Source organism: Anastrepha obliqua, chromosome 3 (assembly GCF_027943255.1).
Source record: "Anastrepha obliqua isolate idAnaObli1 chromosome 3, idAnaObli1_1.0, whole genome shotgun sequence".
Lineage (NCBI taxonomy): Eukaryota > Metazoa > Arthropoda > Insecta > Diptera > Tephritidae > Anastrepha > Anastrepha obliqua.
The window spans coordinates 22698646-22711152 of NC_072894.1; the positions used below are offsets into that span (position 1 = coordinate 22698646).

A 12507-nucleotide genomic window follows, 5' to 3' on the forward strand; every position below is an offset into this window, starting at 1 on the left:
CATCATCCGTATACGAAAATGTTTAAAAAAAGAAAAACGTGTGATGTCTCCGTTATAAATGAAGAAAAATTCATCAAATTTGGTTAAAGTGATAAATATAAAGAAAAAAATACGATGATGGAACATTTTTTAAAATAATTAAATGCATTTATCTCGACCTCCAAGTGTAATCCTGCTAAGAAAAAGCTGCTCATAAAAACCCATTAGAGAAGGAGCTCGGTCAACCACCCAAAAAGAGTTTAAGCGCCAATTATATATATATTATATATATAATAATCTCGATAACGGCTTAATAAAACTCCCTAAAATGTGGTAATACACGTTGAAGGCCAAAATAAACAAGACTGAGCTAAAATAGAAACAACAAGAGCTTTGTTCTTATAACTTCAAGTTCATTCGTTCAAAATAGTCTCCTTTCAGTTCATTGACCGGAATGTCCTTCAAAATGTCGGTACTAGCCTTTTGGATGGCGTCTATGGACACATAACGTTTTTTTTTCATGGCCAATTCAATTTTCCGAATAGGTAGAAGTCACAGGAAGCCATATCGGGCGAATACGGGGAGTTGTTGATGGTTGAAATGCGATTTATAGTCAAAAACTCAATAACAAGAATGCATCGACGAGATGGCGCATTATCATGCAATAAGCGCTAGCTTCCTCCTTCGCGATATTCGGGACGAATGCGATGGAACAAACGCCACAAAAATTCGTTGGCACGAACTTCTTGTAGACAACTCCCTTGGAATCGTAAAAACAAATGAGCATCGACTTGATTTTTGACTTCTCCAAACGCGATTTTTTGGGTGGTGGCTCGTTTTGGGCCCTTCCATTCGGCATTTTGACGCTTAGTTTCAAGTTCATGTTGGAAACACTACGTTTCATCACCAGTTAAAATGTTGTATAGGAAGTTCTCGTCATTTCTCACCTCTTTAATGAGGATTTTCCAATGTTGAGTTTTGAGCAATTTTTGGTCCTCAGTTAACTCGTGCGGAATGAAACGTACACAGATCTTTCGTAAGCTCAAATGATCAGTTGAAATGCGATAAATCGAGGTTTTGAAAAATTTCAACTCCGATTCCATGAATTTCAAAGAAGATTTCGGTCCATTTTTCATAAATTTTCGAACAATTTCTATGAAAGGTTTGTCCAAGAAATCCAGAAAGCTGCCTGGATGAGTACACCCAATTTCAAAAGGGTAACAAATGGAGCTAACTACCCCAAAGAAATTAAGCAGCTCATCACAAACAAAAGAAAATTACGGCGAAAATGGCAACTTACTCGTTCCCCTAGTGACAAAACCAAGCTCAACAAAGCATCACAAGAATTAAATAATGAAATAAATTGTATTAAAAATGAATCAATAAATCAATACCTTTCAAGCTTGAGATCTGATAAAAAAGGTGACTACTCACTTTGGAAGTGTACTAAATATTTGAAAAGACCAAATTGTCATGTTCCTCCAATCAAAAGAGATAATAATACATGGGCAAAAAGTGACAAAGACAAGGCAGTAGCTTTTGCAAAACACTTAACAGAAACTTTCCAACCCAACGAAAATCAATCTGACAATTTGTATACTCATACTGTAGATGAAAACACTCCTATTTCATTCATTACTATAAAAGAACTCAAAAGGGAAATAAAACAACTAAAAGATAAAAAAGCGCCCGGATTCGATTTAATTACAGCTGAGGTTTTAAAAAAGTTAACCCACATAAGTTTGGTTAAATTAGTAAAGTTATTTAATCATTCAATTCAGCTTCACTATGTTCCAACCCTGTGGAAAGTTGCGGAAATGATAATGATTCCGAAACCGGGAAAAGATCTACATCTTGTTTCCTCGTACAGACCAATCTCGTTGCTGCCTCAAATTGGTAAGCTATTTGAAAAGCTCATCCTCAATCGGTTGACGCCAATTATCGACTCTAAAGATTTGTTACCTTCGCATCAATTTGGCTTTCGGTGTAAGCACTCAACCATCGATCAGGTGCATAGAATCACAGCCGAAATTGAAAACTCTTTTGAACAGAATAACGTGTGTTCAGCAGTATTCTTGGACGTCGCACAAGCTTTCGACAAGGTTTGGCATGACGGTTTAAATAACAAACTAAATACCTGCCTTCCAAGCGGTTTTTGCGCCCTCCTAAAGTCGTATCTGAGTGAACGCTACTTTCGCGTTAAACAAGGAAATGAATACTCTGACCTTGAAGAAATAAATGCTGGTGTGCCGCAAGGAAGCATTCTTGGTCCGCTCTTATACCTTTTATACACCAGAGACTTGCCGATACCCTCGAATAGCTTGATCGCCACTTTCGCCGACGACACTGCCATCCTAGCAATTGGAAAAAGTGCTGAAGAAGCTGCAACCAAACTTCAAATTGCAACAAACGCTATTGAAGAATGGACGAAAACTTGGCGCATAAAATTGAACAATACCAAGTCAATACATGTAAACTTCACCAACAAAAAAGTGAATCATTATCCAATAATGCTGCTAGGTGCCGCAATACCACATGCAAACACTGCAAAATACCTTGGCATGACGCTTGATGCTAAGCTTCGATGGAAGGAGCATATAAAACTTAAACGGCATGAAATCCATCTGAAGGTAGTACAAATTAAATGGCTAATTGGACGAAGATCAAAGCTATCCATATATAACAAAATAGCGATATATAAACAAATTATAAAACCAGTGTGGTCCTATGGCGCGCAATTATGGGGTTGCGCCAGTCAAAGTAATATAAATATACTTCAACGACTCCAGAATAAAATCCTTCGAGATATTCTCAACGCACCTTGGTTCGTTCGCAATAAGGATATTCATCGTGACCTCAATATCCCTACGGTCGCTGAAGAAATTAAAAAACAAGCAGAAGCCCACTCCCATAGACTTCAAAGGCACGTGAACGAGGAAGCTAGCAATCTGCTCAACACCTCAGGCCTAACTCGACGACTGCATCGAATTAAACCACATGATCTGGCATGATGGCTGTTAACTTAAGGAAGGGACTATGAAAATCTCTTCACAAAATTTTATTTATGTAACCAAAATTGTACTGCTCGTTAGTTTATCTGTAACTAGTTGCAGTGCCAACAAACATTGTTATGTATTTTATATTGTATCTATGTTTGTAATAAAAAAAAAAAAAAAAAAAATTTCTATGGAGTTTTCCGTGATTACTGATTTTTGCCAGCGCATTTGTTTATTGTCATTTTTGTCCTCACAACCATCTCTGAAACGTGTAAACCACCAATGACTGTGGCATGAGATAGACAATCATCGCCATAAACTTTTTTTATCAGTTCAAATGTTTCGGTAAACGTTTTACCGATTTCAAAACAAAATTTGATATTAGCTCTTTGTTCGAAACTCATTTTTGTACCGATGACACAAATATACTGACACCTTAGACGCAATAACTTCCCTTCTACTCAACCGAATGTCACCAAGCTTTCACTGGATGTCAGCTAGGGATGTAACTTCCAACGCTCTAACTTATTAAAAAGATGGCGAAATCAAAAATAGTTTTATGACTCCAGTCTTGTTTATTTTTGACTTCACCTTGTATTCCCTCCCTCATTCAGATATGACATAAAATTATTGAGATCGAAAATCATGCCCACTTTTTTATGTTAAGACTAAATTTCCGTTCGTCCATCCATAACTATGCCTATGAGTTTGTTTGATTCCAAAAATTAACAGGCAGCCCAAATTAAATTTCACTGAAACCTGCGCTGGTATAAAAATTTCAATCCGCATCGAATTTGACACACCTTTACGTTTTATATTGTATAAAAAAAACAAATACAAGTTTAATTATCAGCGGCCAAATTGCACACACTTGCTCATCTAACTACATACTTATAGAGTACACATTTAAAAATTATTTTTTATTAGTGAAAAATTCGCAGTGACCAGCAATAAAATCATTTGAGCGCCGTGCCGTCCATTTTACAGCGAAAAGGCAATAAAACGCTAATAAACATTTTTCTTAAATTATTTGACTGCGGTCTAGCAATGAACATTTCGTACTGTTAAAAAAGTGTTGAAGAACATTGAAAACATATATTTGTATAAACAACAAACGGCGATTTGTTTACCAAGGTGTACACCACCCAAGCAACACAATCGATGTGAGTCATAGTACTCATCGGTCCACCTGCACCTATCCAACCGAGTTCCAGCACATCCACCCCTGCTATACAACGCTCCTTTTCCGATTATTTCTCCCGATCAACTAGCCGGTCGCTTCATTACATAACCTAATCCGAGTCCATCTAGTTTACCGGCCGACAAATCCGACGAAGCACAATCGCAATGGATCACAGAGCTATTGGCAGTCAAGTGCGAGGTGAGCCGTTTTTTTTCTTGCGACTACTTGTGTGACTATTTATACTATAATACTTTAATATGTATAAGTACATTGTGCATATGGTGAGTATACCACAGGCCCTTGCGGGTACTACAGAGCGTATGAGTGACGTAGGTACAAGTGCAAATAAATGTCGTTTGCTGTTATTACATATTTTATGCGATCAGTTGTGATTTTACTGACTGTACTTTTTGTTAGGTTTGTAGTTTTTATTTTTGTTAACTATCTTGCTTGAATTAATTAAATATAATTTTTTTTTTATGTCTTAAATTTTTTTCATGAGAAGACGATTTAAATTTGTATGATTTTTAACAAAGGAAATATGATACGAAAATGCTAATGCTTTCACCTACATATATATGTAATATATAAATACTATCAGCTTCAAGGGAAAGTGCACGCCACATATTTGCGAGTTTTGACAATTTATTTACTTTTTAATTTTAATTATGTTTTTTATAAAAACATATATTAGTTCATACTACAACAAGAACCATATATCGCAAACTTTGCACACACTTTAAAAAAATTCAAAATTAATTTGAGTCTTTATATAAAATCCGAACACACAGTTTTATAAGGTGCGCCATTCAGGTGGCTCAACGAGCGCGCTGATGTTTAAGAATTTTCTTTACTGGCGATTTTATACTTATCGCTCATTTGCGGCAAGAGTCTTATAGAAAAAAAATCAAAAACTCTAAAATCAATAAATTGAAAACGTGTGCATTCTTCCAGCAAACAAAGAGGTATCCAACTATTTGTCACATAGATTGTCTTCCTAGCACAAGTCCATTTAGAGCTGTTTCTGGTTTTCAATGTGATTTATTTATTTTATTTTTTTTAAATAATAAACCTTGCATAAAACTCACGCTTTACTTTCAATGCTTAACTTACTAAACTATTGTGAAAGCTGATAAATTTTTTTTTTTTCAATTGCAACGCAGTTTTAAGCAACGCGTGACTTGCTTTAGTCAAGCCTTCATTTAAAAACCTAACACCAAGAAAAACAAAAACAAAACTCTTAGAATTGTTTCAACTTCGATACATAAATACAAATTGTAATCCGTTTTTGCTTTATTGCCACTAAAGCCAAGCAACGACTACTATTAAGTGCTGAATGCTATTCGACCTCATATGAAACTACATATTGAAGTACTTAAACACAACAACTGAACGGCATGATTGAAGGCAGGCGCAACAGAGCAAAACACAAAACAAAAGAGCAAAATCAACGCAGTTTAATAATCATTCGTTTCTACTAAATGGTTAGTGTTCACCACGCCACTGACCCGTTCTCACCTATCTACCATCCACACATGTGGATTCATCCCTCATTTTCCCCTCTGGACAATTAAAGCACATCGATACATTTTCACACGTGCAGTTTATCAAACTTCAGTGTGTCATTGTTGTTTGCTAGAAGAAATTGTACAAAAATTCAATGGCAACAAAGCACAATTATCGTTTGTATGCTTTTGAAAACCCTTCTTGCGAGTAAATGTAACCAACCAACCAAAAAGTTTAGTGATCAAAAAACTGCAAATAGTTACAATAAATTTTTAAAATCACTAAACTCTTATTACTAAAAGTGTTTACGGAATCAATAAGTTTAGTAAAATTCTTACGCTTTCAATTTTGCTAAACTCTTTAAGAATTTTTTTTGCAGATAGTTTCATTATTCTCTCATGTAAAACTAGTCAAGAGAATAAAGTAAGTACTACTAATCAAAAACTTTAAATGAGTATTCAATTTAAATTTTAAAAGGGTACACACAAAACTATCAAGAATATCAGAGTATAAGTAAGGTTTTGAAAAACTTTGCATTCAAATTCGAAACAAACGTGTAAGTGCAGCGTAACTCAAATGGGTTGAATTCTATCTCTATCTATAGGCATTATTTTTATTATCGCCCTCTCAATGGCTGTGAAGTCTTAGTACAAAGAATTAACAAGCGAAAAAAAATGAAGCACAAGCGAAAATGCGTGGAAAGCCGTGGAATGATGGAATAAATAGTGAACACATAAATTTGCACAGAAATATGTTTTTTCTTTCTATACAGGTGGCAATCAATTGTCAACAAACACAGAACACCGGTACGCTCAGAAGGCGCCACCCTTTCTGTGTTCTCCATATCGTAGTATCGTGTGCGAACCTACGATATATATATGTACCTCGTATATTTGTAGGCTTCTAATGTATTTGAGCACTTCCTCAGGTTTTTTGTTCCATATCACCAGCAACACATTCGCAAAGGATGGAATGGATTCTGGTGCTTCATCATTCAGTTCTCAAAACGGTAGATGCTTATTTCTACTAAACCCGGTTTCCTGAAATTATAACGAATGCTGCAATATTCCGTATGGTATACAGGTAGTGTTCGTAAGTTCTCTCTATCTAGGCTTAGGGGCCTCAAGGTTTAAAGCTTATATCTAGGCTTGTTTGGTTGGTTGGCTGGTTGAAATGGTGATTCATACAGAATTCAACTAGCTCTTCCGCACCATTTAGCTGGCACATCCTCATTACCAACTTGTTATTTACAGCATGACTATATCCAATCTGTGCGGTTTAAGAACCTTATAAGTTGTTTGAGACTCTCGACATGCTCTCCTTCCATAAGGCAGAGCATTCACAGAGGAAATGGAAAATCGTTAACTTTTTCTCTGGTTTTTTACAACTGTCACAGTGTGACCCCGACAGACCATAAGCCAGTTATATCTGCCGTGAGTGTCCAAGCGTACCGTCGTTTCATGTTTATCAATGATGACTTTTGTTTCGGGTTTTAGGAGGGACATAACATTCTGCTAACTTTGCATGTCGTCTGTTCGCTTCATCTACAATCCGCGACTGGTGAATACTAATTCCTCAAGAGCGCTATTCATAGCAGATCTACCTCTTGCCAGTTCATCTGCTTTTTATTTACCTTCAATGTTACGATGTCCCAGGTCCAGATTAAGCCAGATTAAGCTAACTTTATGGTTAAGATGGTAAGGCTAATCCTACTTTGTTCCACCAGTTTAAAGGTTGTCGTAGCATAATCCAGTGCTTGGATTGCAGCTTAGCTATCCGAAAGAATAGCGATATTACCCTCCAGTTAGTAGCCTACAAGTTTCTGTAATTGCCAGTAATTCCACCTGGAAGACACTGCAAGCATTAGAGAGACGTACAGATTTTTCAATTCCAAGCCTATGGGGATATGTAACTACTCCAATACCACATTTCATTTCAGAGTCATCTGTGTAGACTGGGGCGTCAAAATTGTTAAGTGTCAACCCCTTACTCCACTCCTCTTGAGAAGGAAAGAGTATGGCGAAATTCTTGTTCAATGTCCTCTTCGCGGTGTACTGAGTTTGTCGCAATTATAGAATGGCATGACTATAAGTTTTTTCCATCCAGCGATCCACTTCATTTAACTTAAAAGCATTCCTAATATATTCAGTTTCTCGATACACTCAAGGCCCAGGGAGAACTTAATCTCATAGGAACGCAGAGCTTTAAGTCGCTCAGAATGGCAATTCGTTCATTCCGGAAATTTTGGTCTAAATTAATCTCTGCACATAGACAGATGGCATACACCTTCGCTTGGATGAACGCTTTGTTCTTCTTCTATACATATATTCCAGCGCCTATACCGTCTGGTGCTTTCGAGCCATCTGTGTGCCAGTGCAGGGTACACTCCTGGAGTTTCTTTTCAAATCCAGGCGTACTCAAGTTTACCTTGTCATTCAATCCAATTCTAAACTTCTTTTCGATTTTGATAACTTTGGTGATACCACCACTGTGTAGCTGAGTAAGTAAGAACTGCAGACTCAGCAGCTTCATGTTTTTAGAGGATATCACTTTTCTTCTACCGGAACCTTCCCTAATAATATTCAACAGGGTACGCTTAACTGATTGCTGAATAACTATATGAAGCGGTGTCAGCTCGAACCTGATACTATATGATGATATTTTCATTTTACAATTGCCATTGGGTGGAGTTCTGCTTATTATAACCTGAGTTATCGTCAGAAAAAGAAGCGTGATATTTGCTATTCAAAAATTGTGAAATTTAAACCAAAGGTACTTGCTCTCATCTTTTTCACACAAAAATCTGCAAGGAATTATTTTTCAATATTATTAACTAAATGTAATAAATAGAACACCCATTTCTATAAAAAAAAGAGGTTGTCTGTAAAGTCGGTTTACTGACGATAGTTTAACGTGATAACGTCATAAGAAAATACTAATTGAATGGTTGCATTTTTCAAAAGAAAATTTTAATTTTATTTGTTTGATAGATATTTTGTATGGATATAGAGAATGAGGTAACATTAACATACCATAATATACTTTAACATAACATAACATAACATAACATAACATAACATAACATAACATAACATAACATAACATAACATAACATAACATAACATAACATAACATAACATAACATAACATAACATAACATAACATAACATAACATAACATAACATAACATAACATAACATAACATAACATAACATAACATAACATAACATAACATAACATAACTTAACATAACTTAACATAACATAACATAACATAACATAACATAACATAACATAACATAACATAACATAACATAACATAACATAACATAACATAACATAACATAACATAACATAACATAACATAACATAACATAACATAACATAACATAACATAACATAACATAACATAACATAACATAACATAACATAACATAACATAACATAACATAACATAACATAACATAACATAATATAACATAACATAACATAACATAACATAACATAACATAACATAACATAACATAACATAACATAACATAACATAACATAACATAACATAACATAACATAACATAACATAACATAACATAACATAACATAACATAACATAACATAACATAACATAACATAACATAACATAACATAACATAACATAACATAACATAACATAACATAACATAACATAACATAACATAACATAACATAACATAACATAACATAACATAACATAACATAACATAATATAACATAACATAACATAACATAACATAACATAACATAACATAACATAACATAACATAACATAACATAACATAACATAACATAACATAACATAACATAACATAACTTAACATAACTTAACATAACATAACATAACATAACATAACATAACATAACATAACATAACATAACATAACATAACATAGCATAACATAACATAACATAACATAACATAACATAACATAACATAACATAACATAACATAACATAACATAACATAACATAACATAACATAACATAACATAACATAACATAACATAACATAACATAACATAACATAACATAACATAACATAACATAACATAACATAACATAACATAATATAACATAACATAACATAACATAACATAACATAACATAACATAACAAAACATCACATAACATAGCATAACATAACATAACATAACATAACATAACATAACATAACATAACATCACATAACATAACATAACATCACATAACATAACATAATCACTTCAAAAAATAATAATAACATTAAAACAACAGGTATTATTGACAAACTTGGTTTTATTTTAAATTCTTCAAGTAAATCAAATTAATAATAATCAATAAGAAGGCATATGCAAATACAAATACGTGAATTTATATATGTATGTACATATGTGCATATACATACACATATACGCTCACTTAAGTAGGAGAGAGCAAGATGTCGAACGTTGCCGTTCGTTTGCTTTGTTTGCTTTGTCGTTCGTTCCGCGCTTTCGCTTGCAGTTCATTCAAGGTAACGGCAATGAGCAAGGTAACGACATATGAGCAAGGTAACGGCAATGAGCAAGGTAACACTAATGAGTAAGGTAACGACACATTTTTTCGTGCGTGCAGCCTATTAAATCGAATTATAAGACGTTATCACGTCAAAAAATAAAAAATTGAATTGCTTGAAATTTCAATAAAAGTTTAAAATGTAGCTACTTTGCATATACGAGAATCGTTTGAAAAGTTCGTGCAAAAATAAAAACTACTTAATTGTCTGGGGTAAACCTTTCTTATTTTTTGACTTAGTCGCCTTTTAGGCTTATACACTTCATCCAACGCTGTTCTAGATTGTCGATCGGTTCCGAATAATAGGATTTGCTCAAGTCTGAAAAATAGCCATTCGTTTCTGCAATCATCTCCTCATTTGAATAAAATCTTTTGCCCGCCAGCTGTTTCTCAAATTGGGGAACAAATAGTAGTCCAAGAGACACGAGGGAGCCAAGTCTGAGAGGGATTTAAAACGGGTTTGAACCCCATTTTCATTAATTTTGCGACCACAACTACTGAGGTGTGAGCTGGTGCGTTGTCGTTAAGGAAAAGAAAAATCACTCAACTTCCTCGATTCAAAGCAAAATAAAAAGAAATGGACAGATTTGGCTCAAACTTGATGTGTGTTCTTCAAAGAGATGTCACTAACTAAACGTAATCTCGATATCCGCCAGTAATGCCATCTGTCTGACTTTGCACGGACTTTTCAAACGACCCTCGTAAACTCGAAAAATATATTTACATACTGGCGCTAGATGCTACATAGTTTTGATCCCAACACCGAAATGCGAGGCATAGTTTAATAAAGTATGAGCGGTCGGCCGCCGTAGCCGAATGGGTTGGAATTAATAGAAAAAGTTTTTTTCTATTAGCGGTTGCCTCTCGGCAGCGGCAAACATCCGAATGTATTTCTGCCATGGAAATACTCCTCATAAAAATTATTTGCCATACGGAGTCGACTTAAAAGTGTAGATCCTTCCATTTATGGAACAACATCAACACGCACGCCACAAATAGGAGGAGGAGCTCAGCCAAACATCTGGCATAAGTGTACGCGCCAATTATTTATTTTTTTTATTCAAGTACGAGTGCTCTACTCGCCACTACTTTTCTGATATAAAAATAATAATTATACATTTTTTCCTTGAAAAAGCTTCAAACAAAAACTCTTTGCTATTCAACATAAAAAAGCGTGCCATAAAATAGATATGTTAGTTCCGCCTACATAACTGTCAGTAACAAGCATGAAAAACTGCGATATTATTTTTAATCTACTTATAAAGTTGGTTAAAATTTGTAGACTCTGAGTGTTATGATGAAGAACTAAAAATGTATAAGTAGAAGAGTATAGGGAATGTTGTATTTAAATGCATTTTTAGTATTACTGGCTAAAATAAAGTCCAAAGTACAGCGTTGCTGAAATTATTAAAAAAATTTTAATAATAAAAGCAATGGACATTTGAATAAAAAATTACTATCCAGGGACAGCCAAGCCACTCAACTAGGCCCCCAATTTATACATAACTAAAATCATGCTTTTTCTATATTCAAAGTCTTGTTGCCACTGCAGGCTCATTTGGTTATCATAAAATGCTAATCATTTTTTTCCGCTGTTGCACAGCCTTTAGGTCCAGTAATTTTTCTCCATTAACCAGTCATTGCCAGCTCTGCTGATTACTTTTAAGGAGTTTTACATATTATAATATTACAAATTAACGGATCAGAAAGTAGTACTCATGTAGTTAGTTTGCTGATAGCAAAACCTATAAATGAGCATTGTTTGGATTTTAAAACAAAACCTTGGCTCACTTTTAACTTTTTGTTTACCCTATGGCTGAAATAATTAAAAGTTGGATACTATAAATACTCCTTTCCCCGCATCGGTTTCATGGCCTCTTATTGAGGGCCATACATACATACGTATGCATAGGAGTATGCATAAATCAAATCAATTGCTATCAAATTGCATGTACATACTCACATATCGATGCACGCATACCCACATATGAGCATACAGGCGCGGAGAGGCGTATTTTTATACCCGCACATTTGCGCACAAAGGTATTATAATTGTGTTTACATAACTGTTATACGTAGCAGCCTAACGGAATTGAGATACGAGAAGGGTGGCGTGCATACAGTGTGTGTGACGTCACACTTGTGCAATTTATTCGCAGCGCATGTAGTTTCTTCCTCTTCTTGCTTTCCCGTTCGCCTTTTCGCTTTACTCTCACGCATCAGCACCAGTGTGACCTCACACCTCTATAATAGGCGCAATATTGCATTCAATCATT

General features: G+C 34.7%; 1 protein-coding gene across 4 annotated transcripts in view; it reads left to right on the forward strand.

The window, feature by feature from the left end:
• Window positions 1-12507, forward strand: part of LOC129241007 (calcium-binding protein E63-1) — a 221754-nt gene that overhangs the window by 111655 nt on the left and 97592 nt on the right. Inside the window, exon 1 of one of the 4 annotated variants that reach the window (XM_054877124.1) lies at window positions 4237-4356. The exons of the other annotated variants lie outside the window; for them this stretch is intronic. Coding sequence (XP_054733099.1) covers window positions 4323-4356 — 34 coding nt within the window. The 5' untranslated portion in view covers window positions 4237-4322. Of the gene's footprint in view, window positions 1-4236; window positions 4357-12507 lie in introns of those variants that run through there. 4 annotated transcript variants of the gene reach the window in all.